The sequence below is a fragment of the Neoarius graeffei genome, chromosome 9 (genome assembly GCF_027579695.1).
Source record: "Neoarius graeffei isolate fNeoGra1 chromosome 9, fNeoGra1.pri, whole genome shotgun sequence".
In the NCBI taxonomy this organism is placed as follows: Eukaryota; Metazoa; Chordata; class Actinopteri; order Siluriformes; family Ariidae; genus Neoarius; species Neoarius graeffei.
The window spans coordinates 43277123-43300199 of record NC_083577.1 but is presented as its reverse complement, the minus strand read 5'-3'; the positions used below and the strand labels follow the sequence as shown (position 1 = coordinate 43300199).

At 39.6% G+C, this 23077-nt stretch overlaps 2 protein-coding genes and 1 long non-coding RNA gene across 3 annotated transcripts; all 3 read left to right on the top strand.

Annotated features, from left to right (window-relative positions):
* The first annotated feature begins 4252 nt into the window (after positions 1-4252).
* Positions 4253-10966, top strand: lamp1b (lysosomal associated membrane protein 1b). The gene is made up of 6 exons (XM_060929542.1): positions 4253-4594; positions 4985-5157; positions 8079-8201; positions 9001-9067; positions 9161-9328; positions 9448-10966. Exons 1-6 carry the CDS (start codon positions 4534-4536, stop codon positions 9585-9587), a joined length of 732 nt encoding a protein of 243 aa, XP_060785525.1. The 5' UTR covers positions 4253-4533; the 3' UTR covers positions 9588-10966.
* Positions 10967-12022: 1056 nt separating this feature from the next.
* Positions 12023-16024, top strand: LOC132891699 (uncharacterized). The gene is made up of 3 exons (XR_009655352.1): positions 12023-13119; positions 13236-14097; positions 14241-16024. It is a non-coding gene; the product is annotated as an uncharacterized LOC132891699 (long non-coding RNA).
* A 2068-nt stretch (positions 16025-18092) lies between these two features.
* Positions 18093-21992, top strand: commd6 (COMM domain containing 6). The gene is made up of 7 exons (XM_060928707.1): positions 18093-18397; positions 18779-18834; positions 19471-19536; positions 19634-19710; positions 20605-20773; positions 21431-21583; positions 21718-21992. The coding sequence occupies exons 1-7, from the start codon at positions 18382-18384 to the stop codon at positions 21766-21768; spliced, it is 588 nt and encodes a 195-aa protein (XP_060784690.1). The 5' UTR covers positions 18093-18381; the 3' UTR covers positions 21769-21992.
* The last annotated feature ends 1085 nt before the right edge of the window (positions 21993-23077 follow it).

The following is a 23077-nucleotide window of genomic DNA, read 5'->3' as shown; positions in this document are numbered from 1 at the left end:
TTCACATAGTTCTTCCTAAAACCTCTAGCACCTTCTTGTATATTGTTCATGTCATCTGATAAAGCTTCATACTGTACCTCTGTGTTTTGTTCTCAGTCATGTGAGTCCCCCTGCTGAATACTGTAGGTTAATACCAGTATGGCTAGAAGTGGTTCAGGCAACCATTTTTGATGGCAGCAGAGGTGCCATAAATGGGACTGGATATGGGATGTAAACTGGGCAAGGAAGGTGACGAGGCATATGTGAGTCCATATGCCCTGAGTAGACATGGGGCCCAAGGGAACATTAGGGAACAAATATTTACCTGGGCAGAGTGCGCTGTGCATTAACCTGTCAGGGGAGCATTCATTTCATCCAAGTGTTTCAGATATAAACCAAGCCAGACTGCTACAACTGAAGTATTCTAGAGTTCAAGCAGAGAAAAAGAGGTAAACATTTCAACCACTGAGCTCTATCCATCCATCCATTATCTGTAGCCACTTATCCTGTTCTACAGGGTCGCAGGCAAGCTGGAGCCTATCCCAGCTGACTATGGGCGAAAGGCAGGGTACACCCTGGACAAGTCGCCAGGTCATCGCAGGGCTGACACATAGACAAACAACCATTCACATTCACATTCACACCTACAGTCAATTTAGAGCCACCAATTAGCCTAACCTGCATGTCTTTGGACTGTGGGGGAAACCGGAGCACCCGGAGGAAACCCACACGGACAAGGGGAGAACATGCAAACTCCACACAGAAAGGCCCCTGTCGGCCACTGGGCTCGAACCCAGGACCTTCTTGCTGTGAGGCAACAGTGCTAACCACTACACCACCGTGCTGCCCCCCACTGAGCTCTATCTCTAGAAAAATCTGGAGAGCTCATAGATTCGTCAGAGTGGTCGCCATTTTACCACTCCCATAGTAGAGCGGAACGGTCATTTAGACTACTGGAAGCTGCACAAAATTGGACAAGTTATTTATGTAGTTGGTGAGAAAAATTACAAGAAATATGCCTACATGTGCAGCAGTGAACTGTACAAATCATCAGGTCAAAGGTTGTGGACGGACATTTCACCTGTGAGTATATCCAACCCCAATTCCAAAAAAATTGGGACAAAGTACAAATTGTAAATAAAAACAGAATGCAATAATTTACAAATCTCAAAAATTGATATTGTATTCACAATAGAACATAGACAACATATCAAATGTCGAAAGTGAGACATTTTGAAATTTCATGCCAAATATTGGCTCATTTGAAATTTCATGACAGCAACACATCTCAAAAAAGTTGAGACAGGGGCAATAAGAGGCTGGAAAAGTTAAAGGTACAAAAAAGGAACAGCTGGAGGACCAAATTGCAACTCATTAGGTCAATTGGCAATAGGTCATTAACATGACTGGGTATAAAAAGAGCATCTTGGAGTGCCAGCGGCTCTCAGAAGTAAAGATGGGAAGAGGATCACCAATCCCCCTAATTCTGCACCGACAAATAGTGGAGCAATATCAGAAAGGAGTTCAACACTGTAAAACATATCATCATCTACAGTGCATAGTATCAAAAGATTCAGAGAATCTGGAAGAATCTCTGTGTGTAAGGGTCAAGGCCGGAAAACCATACTGGGTGCCCGTGATCTTCGGGCCCTTAGACGGCACTGCATCACATACAGGCATGCTTCTGTATTGGAAATCACAAAATGGGCTCAGGAATATTTCCAGAGAACATTATCTGTGAACACAATTCACCGTGCCATCCGCCATTGCCAGCTAAAACTCTATAGTTCAAAGAAGAAGCCATATCTAAACATGATCCAGAAGCGCAGACGTCTTCTCTGGGCCAAGGCTCATTTAAAATGGACTGTGGCAAAGTGGAAAACTGTTCTGTGGTCAGACGAATCAAAATTTGAAGTTCTTTATGGAAATCAGGGACGCCGTGTCATTCGGACTAAAGAGCAGGACGACCCAAGTTGTTATCAGCGCTCAGTTCAGAAGCCTGCATCTCTGATGGTATGGGGTTGCGTTAGTGCATGTGGCATGGGCAGCTTACACATCTGGAAAGACACCATCAATGCTGAAAGGTATATCCAGGTTCTACAGCAACATATGCTCCCATCCAGGCGACGTCTCTTTCAGGGAAGACCTTGCATTTTCCAACATGACAATGCCAAACCACATACTGCATCAATTACAGCATCATGGCTGCATAGAAGAAGGGTCCGGGTACTGAACTGGCCAGCCTGCAGTCCAGATCTTTCACCCATAGAAAACATTTGGCGCATCATAAAACGAAAGATACGACAAAACAGACCTAAGACAGTTGAGCAACTAGAATCCTACATTAGACAAGAATGGGTTAACATTCCTATCCCTAAACTTGAGCAACTTGTCTCCTTAGTCCCCAGACGTTTACAGACTGTTGTAAAGAGAAAAGGGGATGTCTCACGGTGGTAAACATGGCCTTGTCCCAACTTTTTTGAGAAGTGTTGTCTCATCTCCTCTCATTATCTCTAGCCGCTTTATCCTTCTACAGGGTCACAGGCAAGCTGGAGCCTATCCCAGCTGACTACGGGCGAAAGGCGGGGTACACCCTGGACAAGTCGCCAGGTCATCACAGAGCTGACACATAGACACAGACAACCATTCACACTCACATTCACACCTACGGTCAATTTAGAGTCACCAGTTAACCTAACCTGCATGTCTTTGGACTGTGGGGGAAACCGGAGCACCCGGAGGAAACCCACGCGGACACGGGGAGAACATGCAAACTCCACACAGAAAGGCCCTCGCCGGCCCCGGGGCTCGAACCCAGGACCTTCTTGCTGTGAGGCGACAGCGCTAACCACTACACCACCGTGCCGCCGAGAAGTGTTGTTATCATGAAATTTAAAATCACCTAATTTTTCTCTTTAAATGATACATTTTCTCAGTTTAAACATTTGATATGTCATCTATGTTCTATTCTGAATAAAATATGGAATTTTGAAACTTCCACCTCATTGCATTCCGTTTTTATTTACAATTTGTACTTTGTCCCAACTTTTTTGGAATCGGGGTTGAATATATATATATCTCATCTCATTATCTCTAGCCGCTTTATCCTTCTACAGGGTCGCAGGCAAGCTGGAGCCTATCCCAGCTGACTACGGGCGAAAGGCGGGGTACACCCTGGACAAGTCGCCAGGTCATCACAGGGCTGACACATAGACACAGACAACCATTCACATTCACACCTACGGTCAATTTAGAGCCACCAGTTAACCTAACCTGCATGTCTTTGGACTGTGGGGGAAACCGGAGCACCCGGAGGAAACCCACGCAGATACGGGGAGAACATGCAAACTCCGCACAGAAAGGCCCTCGCCGGCCACTGGGCTCGAACCCGGACCTTCTTGCTGTGAGGTGACAGCGCTAACCACTACACCACCGTACCACCTCTATTTATTTTATTATAATATGATATTATATAACCTTTCATATATTTCTTCTTCCTTTATATATATGGAAGAAGAAATATATGAAAGAGAAAGGTACACTGTATAAGAGAAAAACTGAATTATTATCGTCGTAAAAAAAAGAGATTCAAAAAAATTGATCAGAGACCTACGGAAGCTTATTAGGGCCACTTGGAGAAAATATAAAACAATAACAGTGAAGGGGAGCGCTGTAAAGATATGTAAGGAATGTGGGTAAAGTTGAGAGAATAAGAGGAGGTAATGAAAAAGAAAAAAGTCAGGAGATACTTTTCTTGGGGCGAATTTGATCGGATACCACAGTTTAACACAAAAGCCAAATACACGCGATGGGAGTGGTAATATGGCGGCCAGATGGCGTCACTCGTCTCTACAGCGGGGAATTGGCTCTGAGCTCTGCAGAGTTTATCTCGAGCTCAGCGATTTCAACAAGTTCATCTTCACATTTCAGCAGACACTAAAAGCCTGTAAATATTCCAACACTTAAGCATGGCTGACTGCAGTTTACAAATCATGTTCCAGCCCTTTAAATCTTATATACAATATAAATCCTAAATATTGGAAAATCAGTTGGAAAAAAAGGGATGATTGTTATTAATCTATTTTGTCTCGCCCAGGCAAGATTTAATAGATTTGCGCATGCGTGTGGTGCTTGTCTAAAAGGTTCTCGTCACGATATACGCTCGCGCACTACATACGGCAGGAAATAATGGCTTCTTTAAGCCGTGCGTAGTGAACTATGTGTCTAGTGGTTTAGTATTTGGAATACGGCCCGAGTGTGGCAGGAAATCACGTGACTGGGTGTTTTCTTCCGGGTGCGTTTAGGAGACAAGCTGCTCGGGTAAGAAACAAAAACAAACAGGACTCGGGTTTCCGAACGTGGTTCAGCGGTATCAGAAAAACAAACAAACATACAACGACTTACACAGTCTGCTTTTAAATTGTAGAGTTAATTTCATTTTTTTAAATCAAGAAACGTGCGTTATTTGGTTAGAGTGCTAATACTAGCTGAATATAGTTGCTTTGTGTCTTGGCCCGGAGTGTTTTGATTTACGTGAGTCACTCGACTGGAGACATGAAACCTCACAGCCGAAAACACCCTCTGACTTCTGGACTAACTCTCCTCCTGCTGCTGGGTATGTTATAGAACAACCGGTATCATTATACTGACAATAATAAATTAATTTCTTTTAAATGTTAAAAAATACACAGACCAAATTTTCCTTTTCAAATAACAGAAACATCACTACTACTACTACTAATAGAGCATACTATCACTATTATTATTATTATTATTATTACTAATGTAATAAAAGCAGTAGGTTCTTTCTCCTGCCACTATTTCATTAATTTCCTTTCCATACTTTAACACTTCTATGTGCCTTAAGAGAAAACTCTCCTAAAGTATTCCTCACTAGTCCAGTACTTGACTTCTTGCCCTGCTGTCTGAAAGTAGAAGCTCTGTATATTAGATGTACTCTGTATCATAAAGGAATTGATTTCAGCATGAACAATGGTCATTACAGCTGTAACATTATGCCCGAGTTGGTCCAGCGATGTGTCCTCCACCACTTCTGCTCCGACTCCCCCTTCACCTCCCAGTGTCCCTGAGAAAGGGTCCTACAATGTCACCCACAACGGCACTGCATGCTTGTTGGCCCGCATGGGACTGCAGCTCAACGTTACTATTGAGGGCAAGGTATTCACACATGTTGAACTTTTGATATAGAATAGTGTAGAACTGCCCTGCCTACTCCGGCTCTAAGGTTTGCCAAACTGCATTATTGTTCTGCTTCAAAACAAACTTGAAGCAGGTGCAGTCTGTGAACTTGCCTTCCTTTTACTTCCATTTTAGTGTGTGACTAAAATCGACTGTCTGGCACACAACTCATCTTTATAACGTGACCTTTAGCAGTGGAGTTACAGTGGTGCTTGAAAGTTTGTAAACCCTTTAGAATTTTCTATATTTCTGTGTAAATATGACCTAAAACATCAGATTTTCACACAAGTCCTAAAAGTAGATAAAGAGAACCCAGTTAAGCAAATGAGACAAAAATATTATACTTTGTCTTTTATTTGAGGAAAATGATCCAATATTACATATGTGAGCCTCTAGGATTAGCAGTTAATTTGAAGGTGAAATTAGAGTCAGGTGTTTTAAACCAATGGGATGACAATCAGGTGTGAGTGGGCACCCTGTTTTATTTAAAGAACAGGGATCTATCAAAGTCTGATCTTCACAACACATGTTTGTGGAAGTGTATCATGGCACGAACAAAGGAGATTTCTGAGGACCTCAGAAAAAGCGTTGTTGATGCTCATCAGGCTGGAAAAGGTTACAAAACCATCTCTAAAGAGTTTGGACTCCTCCAATCCACAGTCAGACAGATTGTGTACAAATGGAGGAAATTCAAGACCATTGTTACCCTCCCCAGGAGTGGTCGACCAACAAAGATCACTCCAAGAGCGAGGCGTGTAATAGTTGGCGAGGTCACAAAGGACCCCAGGGTAACTTCTAAGCAACTGAAGGCCTCTCTCACATTGGCTAATGTTAATGTTCATGAGTCCACCATCAGGAGAACATTGAACAACAATGGTGTGCATGGCAGGGTTGCAAGGAGAAAGCCGCTGCTCTCCAAAAAGAACATTGCTGCTCATCTGCAGTTTGCTAAAGATCATGTGGACAAGCCAGAAGGCTGTTGGAAAAAAATTGTGGACAGATGAGACCAAAATAGAACTTTTTGGTTTAAATGAGAAGCATAATGTTTGGAGAAAGGAAAACACTACATTCCAGCATAAGAACCTTATCCCATCTGTGAAACATGGTGGTGGTAGTATCATGGTTTGGGCCTGTTTTGCTGCATCTGGGCCAGGACAGCTTGCCATCATTGATGGAACAACGAATTCTGAATTATACCAGCGAATTCTAAAGGAGAATGTCAGGACATCTGTCCATGAACTGAATCTCAAGAGAAGGTGGGTCATGCAGCAAGACAACGACCCCAAGCACACAAGTCGTTCTACCAAAGAATGGTTAAAGAAGAATAAAGTTAATGTTTTGGAATGGCCAAGTCAAAGTCCTGACCTTAATCCAATGGAAATGTTGTGGATGGACCTGAAGCGAGCAGTTCATGTAAGGAAACCCACCAACATCCCAGAGTTGAAGCTGTTCTGTACGGAGGAATGGGCTAAAATTCCTCCAAGCCGGTGTGCAGGACTGATCAACAGTTACTGGAAACGTTTAGTTGCAGTTATTTGCTGCACAAGGGGGTCACACCAGATACTGAAAGTAAAGGTTCACATACTTTTGCCACTCACAGATATGTAATATTGGATCATTTTCCTCAATAAATAAATGACCAAGTATAATAATTTTGTCTCATTTGTTTAACTAATTTGGTTCTCTTTATTTTTAGGACTTGTACGAAAATCTGATGTTTTAGGTCATATTTATGCAGCAACATAAATTCTAAAGGGTTCACAAACTTTCAAGCACCACTACTTTTCTGGTTTTATTTTCTGTTCTTTTGTTTAGATAAGTATTCGTATAATGACGCAGTTTGGCCGGACAGGCTGAAATGTTGTCAGTGTTGTGAATTGGCCGTTAAAGGGGAACTGAGGGCAAATTTTATCAAAATTATTTATCTAATTTTATAAAATGTAGGAATGCATTTCTGACAGCTATTTTGTCACTGCTATAGCAAGTTATGAGTGTTTGAAATATGTTATGTAATATATCAGTCCTTATGCCAAAGCAATGGCCGTAAACGAGATTTGCTGAGACCTCTGCAAGACTTCATAGGACGGAAGTAAAACGTACAGCAGAAATCAAAGTGACCAACATCTGCCAATGTTGTCAAAAGTCCTTTGAGTGCTGACGTAATCAAGCCAGAAGTTTTCCCTGTGTCCGAAATCGCTCCCTACTCACTATGTTGGGCACTATATAGCAGGGATGCCATTTTGTAGTGCTGTCCGAAACCTTAGTGAGGATTATGTGGGAAATGCGCTCGGTATAATATTTATCACAAAAATACATGCATGTATTTTATTATTTTGAAAACCCACCAGCTGCCTGATGTGGCACATTTTAATTGTGCGACAGTAATGACATAAATACCAGCACAATGGACTAGTCCTTATCCTGTTGTCTTTCCAACTGTTCTCTACTCCACGCTGGTTCGAAGTCATATGGAATAATCAATCACTGATGAAGCTGGCAAATCTCGAAATTAATCTAAATTGGAATGATATGGCGATCTGGCCGCTGTGTAAACAGTTTACAAAATGGCGGCTCTGACACGTCACGTTTGAAGTCTTGCACAAGTCTCGAAGATTGTGTGAATAAGCGACGCCTGCCGTGGACCGTATGAACTACATTCGACGTGGCTAAAAACCGAAAAGGCCGATAAGTGTAATATAATATGCCAATACGAGTCACGATATAAGATTAATAAAACCCAAAATGTAATTGATCACATTAAGAAATAAAGCAAGTTTAAAAATGACTTCAGTTCCCCTTTAATCAGTATAACTGATGCATGGCTTTTCACATTTTGCATGTTATGTCCCTAGTAGCTGTGTGTTAATTGTGATCTATTCCAAATCCTCTTGTTCCTGAAGGCTTTTCCGGATATCATAAACCTGCAGCCAAATGTGACCAATACCACTGGCACCTGTGAGGCCGACACTGCAACACTCATACTCATGGAAAAGGATACAAACCTGACTTTCTCCTTCTTTTTGGTCAGTTGATTCCCCAACTCCTCCTCTCTCCATTAGTTACCCTACATCCTCACTTGCCATCTAGAATATTAATCAAATATACCATACACTGAGAAGCTCTGGTTGAAATTATGGATTCTCTTCGGTGACTGGCAAAGAAAATAGTACTATGCCACTCACCAAAGGGAATCCATAATTACCGGTGCCTCTCGGTGCATGGTATTTGATTTTTATGCTATTCACATTCACCGGATATGAGCAGTCGTTAAATTATCAAGTATTTAAAAGAAACCGAAATAGCTTAAAGAATATAGTTCTCCCCCCAAATATCTCCTGTTCCACACACTAACCCAGTCGGTGACTAATGCACCTTTTTAAGTTGGTTTGCCAATGGCCAAAAACCCTAAAGAAGAAGAAAACCCCCAAAAATACACCAACAAAAAATATGGAATAAAGTCCCCCCCCCCAAGAATGATTATTAAAGCATTTTTCACAAATTGCTACTGTCATTTCACCGGTTTGTCCACATTCTAAGTGGAAAGGATTTTGTTGGATGTTTTGTATAAAAAGTTATTTATCAAATTTGCAAAAAATAAAAATGCTCTGTTTCTCAAAATCCAGCGAAGGTGGATATAAAACAAAGTTATTCCACTCAATCTCGTCGTAAATAGCTTATAGCCAACTCGGCGCTACACGGCTCGTCGGCTATCAGCTCATGTCCAACTCGATTTCGTGGAATAGCTTAAATATATTCTTATCTAAGAGATCTTATCCTTCGCTCAGTCAAATAACACTTCAAATGGTGCTCGTTCCCCTCCAGAATTCTACAACTAAGAAGTATCACCTTGGTGGACTGGCACTGTCCATCAACCTGTCAGGCATGGCTCGTAAGTTATTATTAAATGAAGGAATTAAATTAGTGTACTTCAAGTTGAATCATTTTAAATGTATTGAATTGAATGGCTTTTCTGTCTTCTCAGGTTCCTTGGAAGTCAGTAACACTAGTCTTGACTACCTTCAGGGAACTTTGGGCTACTCTTACATGTGCCGTCAAAAGCTGATTTTGACCGTTGTGCAGAATTTCTCCCTGAATGTTTTTAATCTACAGGTGCAGCCTTTTGGTGTCAGTGGAAATAAATTTGGAGCAGGTAGTCTTATTTTAATTCACTTTGTTTTTCATTTTGTTTAGCCCCATTTTGTGCTCACCTGTACAAAAACATATTACATGTATGCCTTTTACAATCTTTTTTGATTCTTTCCTACTCAGCTGAGGAGTGTCAACCGGATAAAGATGACCTGCTGATCCCTATCGCTGTGGGTGCTGCTCTTGCAGGCCTTGTATTAGTTGTGCTCTTGGCCTACCTGGTTGGCAGGAAGAGAAGCCATGCTGGCTACCAGACCATCTAAACCTACTCGCGTAAGATTTCAAGCCAGAATATGCAGCAGTCACTAACCAGTGGATTCCAGTACATTAAGCCCTACCCTCTGCTATTGTTATGCTGCCTTTATGCCCATTGCCTGAGGTGATCCTATTACTTCTGGACTTTAAGTTGTATAATAACTGGTAAGTAGTTTATGAATATTTAATCTTGCACCATTCTGGGCATTCTTTTTGGAGTGGGTGATGCTTAACATTTAATGAAATGCTTAGGTCTCAGATAAAGCACAGACTAATGGTAACACTGACCAGAATATGTCTGGTGTGTATATTGAAAGGCTAGAGTTAACTGAAAAAGTGGACCCCAGTGAGAGCCTCTGCTCTGTACATGACAGTAATTGAGCTCAGTATTACAAGTTGGAGCATGACATAGGGAAACTAGCTGCTATAAATTTGTTTTACATCACTAATAAAAGGGAGTACTTAACACTTCCCGTGCCCCTGCAATGAGTCAGACTGTAACTCAGGATGGTAAGGATGCTGGACTCAGAGCCACAAAAAAGTCAGACATGGAATTTAAAGTTGCATTGTAGTCAGTTTATACACTTGTTTTCCTTTTTTAAAGGTGTTGTAACAGTGTGAAATTGCACAGGTAGCTTGAGTAATTCATACTGTATGCCCAGTGAGAAGCAGCTAAAGTGAGAGGTGCAGTTATGCAAAATTGATAAGGCTGCACTGAGACCTTTCTCTATACCTCTGACCCCCTTATACTCTATTTGAAGGTGCTTCATGCAAGAGTAAACTGGTACTTTTCTTTCCAAACTATCATTATTTATAAAACTGACGAATATAGTTATAGCATGGTGAGGTTCGTATGAAAAGCACAGTGACTTTTTGATATGTATTTGACATGGTGGACTTAACAACGTTTCTAATGATTACCACACAGCACACGTGTTATGCAAACTGTAAACCATTGAGTGTTAACCATCAACACTGCTTCCCCCACCCAGCATGCTTTGGGTTTCAAGAAATCAGTGGCCACTCAACTGGTAAATGAGAATTTCTTAACTATTAATATTGCACCAAGTCCCAGTTTGAAAACAATGTTGAAATTGATAAATGTCAGACTGTGAATGTTTGATATGAACTAGTAGTACAATTTTGTGTGTGTGTGACGGCTTGAGGGAGTGATGTAATGAACTCTTGAATACAGTGCACTGAACATACAGTATGTTATCTGCTTCTGCGTTCATGTTTTTATTCGCAACTTGGCCTTAATGTGAAACGCTTTGGAATAATGTGTTTGGAATGAGATGTTGCAATCCATATCTCTCAGGTGTTGTATAACAGTAGAGATTATGCACATTTATAAATGCAATGACAAATAAAAGGGGAAAAAAAAGTGGTTGATTAGTGTTATGCTCTCTCTATCATGTACAATACATGACACCCCTTGAACTTTCACAGGTTACAACCTGTAACTTAAATGGAATTGTTATGAAACTATACAATCACCCATAATATTTAAGGGAGCAAATCAATAGTCTTCAAAGTTAGTTATAAGTAAATGTAAGTTGAGTTGGCATAAGTATTTACCCAGGTTTCTGTGAAACTCTTAGATTTGTTCTGTTGTCATTAGAAGTCACATAAGTAATTGAAGAGAGTCCACGCTAGAACAATTAAAATCCCAAACTTAGAACATCACATGGCGCATAATTAAACTCATTATTTAAAAAACGTTAGGAATAAGAGTGGAGAAATATTTCACAAGCCAACCAGTGTATGGACACTCCACAAAGCTGGGTTGTGGTGAAGAGGTCCCAAATGAATGAAAAATTGAGTTTTTCAGGATACTTAGTTGGCGACTCAGCAAACATTTGGGGGGGGTAGTTGTTCGATTATACCAATGTTCAACTTTTTAACCCTAGCACAAAAGTGCTACAGTTGGCGGAAACCCAACACTTATCACACTGAGAACATCCTCCTCACACTGAGGCGTGGTGGTGGTAGCATAAGGTTGATTGGTACCCTTGGCTTCTCTGAATAATGCCTCTTTTTGATCACTGATGGCCTCTTGGAGACATACAGTAGTTATACCATATTGTTAATTTTTCCAATTTTTTAATAAATACTGTCCTGTGGGATTTTTATAACCAAACTGATTATTTTCTAGAACCTTTTTCCAGACACTTTTTTTTTTTAAGTAGCCAAATAGTGTTCATGATGTGGTTTGTTTTGGTATGCGCTCTCAAATTCTGGGGCCTTCCCGGAACAGGTGTTATTTATCAAGCTGGAGCCTATCCCAGCTGACTACGGGCGAAAGGCGGGGTACACCCTGGACAAGTCGCCAGGTCACCACAGGGCTGACACATAGACACAGACAACCATTCACACTCACATTCACACCTACGGTCAATTTAGAGTCACCAGTTAACCTAACCTGCATGTCTTTGGACTGTGGGGGAAACCGGAGCACCCGGAGGAAACCCACGCGGACACGGGGAGAACATGCAAACTCCACACAGAAAGGCCCTCGCCGGCCCCGGGGCTCGAACTCAGGACCTTCTTGCTGTGAGGCGACAGCGCTAACCACTACACCACCGTGCCGCCCGGTGTTATTTATATAGTGAAAATATGTAACACTATCATTGCACACAGGTAGACTTTTATTCAACTAATCATGTGACATTTGATAGTAAATAGTTTTCAGTAAAAACAAATTTTGGGGGTCAATAGTAATCAGGGTGAGTACTTGCACAATTAAATTTTTAAAAGAATTACACATCTTATATAAGTAATTTTGCAAACTTTACCAATTTTTTTTTAATTAACTTGCCCCAATTTCAGTATTCTGGCTTTTTGTGCTGATTTATGACCATTCCAGTTAAATCAATTTCAGTTACAGGTAAGATTAAGACGTGTGGAATAGTTGAAAGGGGTAGGGGGTTATGGTTATGCAAGCTACTGTATGTAAAGTCACAGTGGTAATCATTGTTCATAGTGAGAAGTATAATCGTTTTTAAAAAAAATATATATGATAGGAAAACCATTTAATGACTTGAGATTTCTCATGTTGAATTTGGTCCAACACAGTCACCATTATTATCCAGAGTCCTGAGCTTGTATGCGTTCTCGACATATTTCTCTGAGTTTAGTGACTGTTGCCATGGAGAGACTCCCAGGCTCCGTAAAGATATTCTGAGGCGAGATAAGGTCACACATCAGTAGGATATCAACTGTATGCTGTGAACAAGACTTAATTAAAATGCACAGCCAATGAAAAGTTTGCATCATTCATAACTAACCGTTATCAGCATAAATGACAAACTTTAGGTTGGTTTTAGAAGGACTATGGCTGTTACCTGCATGAATGCGTGACAGTTTTCCACAAACTCCCCATGCGTGATTTGTTTGAAACATTCATAGATGGCTGGAAAGTTTTGCGCCTGCAGGATTAGTTTCTGATGATGATGAATCAATGTAAGGGCCACACGGAACAGGATCTTCGAGCCCTCGTAGAACAGACAATCCCATATTCGCAGCACTGTCTGGCAAGAGGTATTTATTTCATTTTAGAAATATGGCATTTAATGCTGCTTGTTTTAGATAAATATTTACTTTCTGCTAATTTGAAAGTTCAAAGTACATTTGCAAATCTTTCCTCACCTCCATAGGAAGGACATCAATGTAAAGGCAAATAAACCACCTTGAGACCACCATGCCCCACATCACATTGTGTTGAGTCATGGCCTGCCACACTGCAGGCACCTTAGTCTTCACCAACTCTCCAAGAACTTCCTGGTCTGTCTTTAGACCCAGCATGGCCGGTGTGTAGTAATCTGGGTTACAGACGAGCATTTTACATTTGCATCTAATCACAGAGGAATATTACAATGTTTTGAACCTGTGTGCAATTATTACTTGACAGAATGTCAACATATTTTCCTGGACCAAGAAAAGAACAGAAAACCCATTTCATAAAATCTAAATGGTGTCCTGCTGAATAAAATCATAATGGACTTTGTCAAGATTTTATAGTCATAAGACTTAGACTTGCTTTAAAAGCGAGTTTTTGGTAGAAATGTCTTTGAAATACAATGTGGCAATTGTCTGGAGTAAATCAATCACTCATATTACAAATGTGATGGAATTAATTAGGTTCAAAGACACTTGTGTTCCTTTAAAACTAGATGGCCTTTCAATTTCATAAAATTGGTGAAATTTAGTTCCCACTGAAGTTGACAGTGATGCGTTTCTGTAATATCTCCAAAAAAAAAAAAAACACCCAGGCCATTCTGTAGCTGGGAAGTTATTTAATTTGAGGGGATTCCTGAGCATATAATATGCATGAAATTGCTCGCTTCATGCAGTCAAGCAGACAGAGGAAGTCCATGTGCGCATGCTTACCTGCTTCTTCTTTTGGGTTTTACAGCAGCTGGCATCCAGTGTTGCATTACTGCCATCTACAGGTTTACCTTGACTGTGCACTGACAGTTCCATCATTCTGTTGCTAAACGAACAGCTGATCATGCCGAGGTGCTCGCTGACTGCCGATATTTATTAGTTTGGTTCTGCGTTTTCACAAAACGTTTTTGCTTCTCGCTTTCCATTACTGTAGTCAGTCTTTCATATTTCATTTGCACACTCACGTTCTCCATTTTTCTCTCCTGTTGTTTCAGATTTGTATCCCACAATACCTTGTACGAACAGGGAAAGCCTACCATGTGATGCATGACCTAGTATCTTGAATTGGGTCATGGTGAAGCAGGAAAAAATAGTGGAGAATTTAGGGCCACGTTAAAAAAAATAAAATAGTAAGTCTATAATTTGGATGCAGTAGCTTTTGGTCCACTAAACAAAAATAATTGGGTGTCAGGGAAAGTTCTTTTTATGACCTATACTTAAAATCTGAATGGCAGTCTACCTTTAACTCTTTATCAGAGGGCCCCCCCCCAAAAAAAGCTGTAGTTGTACAATCTGTTTCTCTCTTGGCTGGGTCACTCTTGATAAAGAAACTTCAGTCTCCCTGAGGGTTTTTTTTTTTTATAAAACACCTGGTTAAATAAAGGATGAGGATCTCTGTATGGACAGGTGTGAATTGTTCACCCAGCAGGGGCTTCACACCCCTCCAAGTTTCTATGGCCCTGTAAGTACAGGGTCAAGATACTATACATACAGAAACTCAGTAGTGTCCTGACTAATCTTATTATAGTTATTATACTTGCAGCACTAAAATAATTCACCCGTTTATACTGACTGAAAATCTCCAAGTTGATTATCATTCCACTGGTGGAATGGAATGCCAGTGTGTGGTGAGAAAGTTAACTATGGGTTTAAGGGATTTAAAAAAAACAAAACACTGACCAGGTAAGATTCTACCAAGCAATGCGTCCATTAACCAGAAGGACTTTTCTTCATCTTTAGTTATGATAAGCAGGTATCCTGCGATAAAGTTCATTCCCTTGAAAACAGGAAAAAAAAAGCCACAGTAAGTTGACACTACAAATATTTACAGTGGAGCAAGTTTTGCCACATTATTGATTTAGGAAATACTGTTAAGGCTGAATGACTAGAAACCTATTAAGAATGATGTAAATACTTTCTTGAATGCAACCAATATGCAAAAATAAACATAGGATTAGTGTACTAGCATTGTACCTGACAGTATCCAACATCCTTATTATGGTGTCCATATGCCAAGAGAACATTACACAGAGCCTTCAGTAAACAGGGCTGGGAGGTGTCATGGAACTGAATGTTGTCTGGGAAAGTTCTGTGCAAGTCTGGTAGGTGACATGACTGCGTCAGTGTTGGCTTCAACTAAAATGACTCCGATGCTTGGCTGATTACAACAATGTTGCTCATCTGAAAGAGAAAAGGAGGAGACTGACCAGTGCGTATTGTCGCTTCCAGTGTGGGGTCATGGTGAACCTTGAGGAGAGAGTGGTAATAACCACTGTTCATCTCCAGATACCGCTGGGCTCCACTGGCAGCCATCCAGATCAGAGTACGGTGCTTGCTGGGGATGCCTTTCCTGACATACCTCTTCACTGCCAATAATGAACATACTGCCACTCAGTAATGAGAAAATGTGTTTACGTGACCATTAAAAATATATTTAAAAAAAAAAAACTTAACAAAATGGAGCTCATTGTGGGAGTGTGCCAAGCTTACCTTTCAGATTCTTATCCACTTTGTTGTTCTCTTTTAAAAGCTTTGACCACTTTTCTGATCTTCGAGCAAGCACTGGTAAATACTGAGACATCATTTCCTCATAGGTTTCATGGTTAAAATCTTCAGAATGCTCAAATCCATACTTGTCTACTCTATAGGTAAGAAAAATCAGAGGTCCCAGATATTTTGACACCTATGGTTTAGTCAAACCTTGAAAAGAAAAGCATGTTTTATAAGAATGATAAGAATTTATCATTATAAAAGTTCTCTTATACAGGCCAAAAACTGAAGTAGAAATAAAGAAGGGGAGGGGGGGGGGGGGGGGGGAGGATTATCACAAAAAAAAGAGAAGTAAAAGAAAAAGCTGCACAATATCAGTTGCACTATTTGTTTTTTCTTCATTTGGGGATATGGCAAATACACAAAAAGAAAAATTTGTACTTTTAACGTGTTAAACAGAAAAAAATAAGCACTGTACATAAGAAGTTTCATGCTAGAAAGAAAAAAAAAAACCCAAACACATGACTCCACATAAAAATTTAAAAACCTGGCAGGTCAGGACAGGTCTAACAAAAATAAATGTTAGAAATCCACTGGATTATCCTTGTCCAAGATAAATGTATGGAAAACTTGAACTCAATGCCCAGCATTTATCCCACACTCCAAATACTGAAGAATAACACAGAGCCACTGTTCAGTTCTGAAATTTAAAGGTGTCCTTTGACATAGAAGTCCGGTATAATAATATTTGAATAGGTTTTTCGAAATTTGTTCATTGAGAAGTATTAATGACATATAATACAATTCAGCTTGAGTGAAGATAGTACTTTAAGTAAATACTACTTGTTATAGCTAAAGATTAACAACAAAGGCCCATATTAAATTAACCACAATAAAATAATTACTGATACTCGAGAGATGATCACCTGACACACAGGTAATGACCCTTACCGAGCAGAAAAGATAAAATCAGGTATCTAAATGATAAAATGCAAAACCTACCTCGGTTTTCTGTTGGAAATGCCACCTTCAGTAGCGCCATAATCCACTGGGGGATTCATCTCCCTTCACTTTCACCAAACTTCACGTTTCACCTTTACCTGCAGATGCGCCTGGTATATAATTACACAAGCCACGCCCACTATGCAAATGAACACATCACCCAGCTCTAGCACTTACAATGAGTCTCACATTGAATTTATACAGCTCGAGATAGGGACATAAGCCACTGTTTAGTAGTTTGTGTAATACACATATGTTGGGAAGTATATTCGGGTTTCAGCACCCCCCCCCCCCCCCCCCCCCAATATATATTCTGGTTTAAGCGCCCAGTACAGATGTACAGTATCTTGCAACGTTTCTTTTCACGCAGACCAGTATTTCAGTATCATAATGCTTTAAAAATCTTAATAATATAAAATCTAAAAGCTCATAAAGCACATTTGTACTTTTAACGTGTTAAACAGAGAAAATAAGCACTGTACATAAAAGTTTCATGCTGGAAAGAAAAAAAACACATTATGACTCCACATAAAAATTTAAAGACCTGGCAGGTCAGGACAGGTCTAACAAAAATAAACGTGAGAAATCCACTGGATTATCCTTGTCCAAGATAAATGTATGGAAAACATTCATCTTAACTAACATTTATCTTAACTAACAAATTACGTTAGTGGATTTTTCATCTCATCTCATTATCTCTAGCCGCTTTATCCTTCTACAGGGTCGCAGGCAAGCTGGAGCCTATCCCAGCTGACTACGGGCGAAAGGCGGGGTACACCCTGGACAAGTCGCCAGGTCATCACAGGGCTGACACATAGACACAGACAACCATTCACACTCACATTCACACCTACGGTCAATTTAGAGTCACCAGTTAACCTAACCTGCATGTCTTTGGACTGTGGGGGAAACCGGAGCACCCGGAGGAAACCCACGCGGACACGGGGAGAACATGCAAACTCCACACAGAAAGGCCCTCGTCGGCCCCGGGGCTCGAACCCAGGACCTTCTTGCTGTGAGGCGACAGCGCTAACCACCACCGTGCCGCCCGGATTTTTTTTAAATGTTTATTCTGCTTCTCTTCTCATTATTATTATTTGAGGGAGAAATAGTAGAAAAGACAGCTTGGCCCAGTAGATGGCGCCATAAACCTAATAAACTACTTGAAGACAAACCCCCCCCAAAAAAAAAAAAAAAAAAAAAACCTACCAGCTTAATTTCCTTATAAATAAAACTGCACAAACTGTACCTTTTTAAGCAAAGGGTCGTCTACCAAATATTGACTTTAATTCATTTGTTAGTGTTTACTACTCTACATTAGCTTATTTTAATGTAGAAATGTTTAATTTCATTATTTTTGAAGGCATCTTTGCTCTACAGGAATTTACTTGCAACCTTTTAGGAATTACAATTTCATCCAATCAATGAGGAGAGGACGCAATGACGTATGCGGAAGTAATTCTTTTTTTTTTTTTGTCAGCTTAGCCAGGAAGACCTGAAATGCAGCAAGGGTTATTTTTAAAATATTGTTAATTAAACTAACAAAATGTTTTCTTTTTTTAAAGAAACTCTACGACTTTTATAAGTTTACAATCTTGAAGCGATTTGTTGAATGCAGTCTTTTTGGTAGCATCCGTGCTGAGGATGGAGCTATCATCTGGTGAGTTTGTAAATAAGAACTTTGTATTAAATATACCTTCAGTAAGCCTTGGATGTTGTGTTTGTATCACTGTCAGCTGTAATTTGTATCGCAGTAGGGCAAAGTTAGAAAATGCCTGCTGGATATAATATGGCGATTGTAAAATATTTCAAAATTTTAACGCGTAGCTTTATTACTATAGACTAATATTATTTGCACAGTTATATCGACTATTTGCAATGGCACTTTTCTTTTGTGTAAACACCCTGAGTCTGATTAATCTCTAACAGCTACATGCACTGTAATTTTAACATTAATTAAACATATTATAAATTGCAACATTCAGAGAGCTGGTCTTGGCCTGATGGACTGTGAATTCAAATTATTATTATTTCTTTCCAGATGTGGCTGTAGTTGAGAACATTGGGAAATTGCCATCAGAAGTGTTTGAAGATACAGTAAGCACTAAGTGTATTGTGTTTTTGCACAGTTTATATAATGAGTCCGATTCATTTATTGTATAATCATACACTGTATAGTGGACACCTGACCATCAAAACCAGATTTGCATGTTAAACATCCCATTCCAAAATCTTTTGCATTAATATGGAGTTGTTTCCCCCTTTGGTGCTATAACAGCCTTCGTTCATTTGCAAAGGCTTTTACACTAGATTTTGACATGTGGCTGTGGGGATTTGCGATATTCAGTCATAAGGCCATTAGTGAGGTCAAGCACTCATGTTGGACAAAAAAGGCCTGGTGTGCAATCAGTGTTCCAGCTCACCCCAAAGGTGTTCAGTGCAGGTCAAGGCTTGGACCATTCAAGTTCTTCCACACCAACATCTGCAAACCATGACTTCATGGAACTGTATTGTCATGCTGGAACATGTTTGGGCCACTTAGTTCCAGTGAATGGGAAATTGTAATGCTGCAAAATACAAAGACATCCCATACTTCCAACTTTTATGGCAATGGTGTTTGAAAGTTCCATGTATTGGTGTGGTGGTTAGATTTTCACATACTGTACATTTGGCCATATATTGTATATTTTTATTGAGTATAAATCTGACCTCCATTTTTTTTTATTGTTCCAGTGTCATGAGATTCTGCTTCATCTTGAAGGAAAGCGTAGTGCAGTAGATTTAGTGGAAAACTACCAGGTCAGTTGGGCACCACAGCTACATCTCCATTCTTCACTGTTTTGCAACACTGAACATGTTTCTCCATACTTACTGTTAATATCTGGTTATTCAACAGAAATTTCAAACAACTGGGATAAACCTTGACTGGAAAGCTATTCAGGACATTATCAGGCTGTTGTCATTTAATTTTAGGTGAAGTATATCTGAATGTCATGAAATTCCGGGTAGTCCTTATTATATGTGTCCCGTCTACTAGATTCAAAGCAGTGTTAGACATATCATGCATAAAATGCGGATAGCAAGCAAATAAACTTGCTTATGATTTTCCCAATGAGTAAATCATAGTCTTTGGTTGCTTGAATTTTGTGAGGCAGAATTTCATACTGATATACACTCACCAGCCACTTTTAATAGGAAATTGTTCTTGATTCTAAGGTTCCTGTTCTTGGCTGCAGGAGTGGAACCCAATGTGGTCTTCTCCTGTTGCATGCTGAGATGCTTTTCTGCTCACCACAGTTGTAAAGAGTGATTATATGAGTTACTATATCCTTTCTGGCAGCTTGAACCAATCTGGCCATTTTCCTCTGACCTCTCTTATCAACAAGGCGTTTGTTTCCACCCACAGAACTGTCACTCACTCAGTGTTTTTGTTTTTCGAACCATTCTGTATAAACTCTAGAGATTGTTGTGTGTGAAAACCCCAGGAGATCAGCAGTTTCTGAATACTCAAACCAGTCCCTCTGGCTCAAACCAACACCCATGCCACAGTGAAAGTCACAAAGATTACAATTTTTCCCATTTCTTTTTTTTCAAACTGAAACTCTTGATTTGTAGTTGCATGATTTTATGCATTGTGCTGCTGTCAAGGGATTGGCTGATTAGAGAACTGCATAAAACAAGAAGTGTATGGGTGTACTGAATAAAGTGGCCGGTGAGTGTATATAGGTTATTAAACATGAACAAAAGTCTTTTTGGTGCTTGTAACAAGTTTGTTGATTTATTTGGTATGCCTGTAAATATAAAGCTTACTGATATTAGTAAATGTTTGTGTTTCCTAACCTTTTACATAATTGCCTTTTGTTGTAGATCAGCTGCAAAGACGAAACTCACTGCTGATGGTCTGGTCACTAAATTAGGAGATTGTAGTTCTAAATGGACCAAATCAGCTTTACAAGTCATGCACCAGCTTTGGACTGAACATGGCTCTCTTGTACAAGCACAACAGGAGGCACAGGCTGTGGCCAGCATTGGGCAGGTAGCTCTCTGCTTTAATCACATAATAATTCCATATATCAGGGGTCATAAACTCAGATTTTTCCTGGGCCACAGCAACATTTTCTGAGTCCTTTAAGGACCATAAACTAATGTTCTTTATTTTTCATTTACTTTATTGATTAACACCATATTGCCCTAGATTCTGAATGTAGGTCACTTATGTGGAAATAAAGTTTTTTACAAAAGCTTATTCAGCTGTATGAAAAATTAGGTGATAGCATTCATTATACCAATTAATATGCCAATTAATAAAACAATCTTCATTTTTTGAACATCAAAAATGTATAATTTTAAGGAAATGATTTATGAAGAGCTTGCATGGACATCTCTCTGCTAAGAACTTGCATATCCTTAGTCTCCTGTCTCTGTTGTGTTTGCACTCCATCAGCTTCTTTTTTCCACATGTTGGCAGGTCTCTTCAGTGGCTAATACATTTTTAGGATTTTGAGTCAGTCATTGACTCTAAAGATCTCAGACTGAGGTCTGGTATGAATCTAGATATTACAGGCCTAGAGTGAAAATGTTGTATAGTAGGTACTACTACCTTGAGTTTGACACATGGACTTGTTTTAGAGTAGTAAAATCTGTTATCTTGTGGTAAAAGCAAGTGTGTGTAAGAAAAACTGTTCACTTATAGCTGGTAGATATCCAGTGGAAGCTGGGAATGGCTGTGAGCTCTGACACATGTCGCTCGCTCAACTCTCCCTACATCTGCATCCTGATGAAAATTGCAGACACATCTGGAGGGATTTCCTACAAGTCCTTTGAGATGACAGTACTTCAGTTCCAGGTTTGCTAAAATTGCTTTCATTATTTAATGCCCTTCAGTTGATGTAGGCAGACTAAAGTGATTTACATCTCTCTCTCTCTCTCTCTCTCTCTCTCTCTCTCTCTCTCTCTCTCTTTCTCTCTCTCTTTAACCAGAACTTCTACAGACAGTTCAAAGAAATTGCTTCTGTTTTGGAAACTGTGTAAGAGTTCAGCTCCAAATGTTCACCGTTTCTATTCTGGTCTGTAGCCTTTCAGTATTTACTAACTGTTTACATTTAAACTCTTTTGGTATGTACCGTATGTGTGGTATTTGACTTACCCATAGAGGGATATTTAACTATGCTGTATTTGCCCTGAAGTTTATTTCATTTTGAATGTGCTTTCCAAAATAACTTGTTATAAACCACTGAATAAAATTTGAATAAAGATCTTTGCTTGCATTTGTGATAATATTGATCTAATTATACCTTAAACAACAGGGTGAAAATGGAGAGGAGAAACCATGTGCATTTCTAATGGTTCATAAACGTTGATTGTGATTTAATGTACTAACTGTTAATTTATAGTGCTATTAATAAAAAAGGTGTTAGTTAATTGCACGCTGATGCATACCTTTTCATCTTATTTAAAGTCAGATTTACAAGTACATCAGCTCTTGGAACTAAATACATTTGCTATTACATTCACTGTAGTTGTGGAATAACTCATAGCAATAATTACTAAATATGCTTTAATAAAAATAGTAATTGGTTCAAATTATCTTGTGCCTTTCTCACACCAAAGATTGCTTTACAATTACAAAAAAAAAAGCTTTTAGATGAAAAACTGAGAAATAAACATAGGCTGGAAATAAGCCAAGACTTTTCATAACTGAAGTACCTTTCCTGTATTGTTTGTTGATGCTATCACTCTGATTTACTACTGGAGTAAGTGAATAAAATGTTAAAACCCCCAAAATAATTTGTGTCCTAAAGAGTGCACATGGGAGGGGAACTCCTGCAGTGTGCTAAACCTCATGGCCACAGGGTGGCCTCGATGGGGTTACATGTCTTGCATATTTTATCTATTTCTGGGAGTAAGAGAGCTTGCATCCATGGCATCTTGTTACAAGCAGGGCACTGACAGCATTCTGAGCTAAGTATGCTTTCTGTGTTTTACCGAATGTAGCAACACCAAGACTTTATTTTTTTAAGGAATGAAATGCTCTGGGTGAAAAAGAACAAACTATTCTTTGTCAATGTCTATTTCAAACAAATTAATAGAACCAATATTAAGCAATATGGTAATAAAGTGCTAATGGTAAACAAGCATAATACAAAACAAATATCATATTTTCCCGCATGGCACGAGATCGGCCTTGGGGCGTCATTGGAACTGTTGTTCCAATAGACACTTGAAGTTCATTTTGTCCATCATCGCCTTACTTGCTTGTTGCTGGTCCACTCCCAGAAGGTCTTCAACTTTTCTCCAAAGTCTATTTGAAGTGCGTCTGTCAAACAGAACTTGCTTTTGT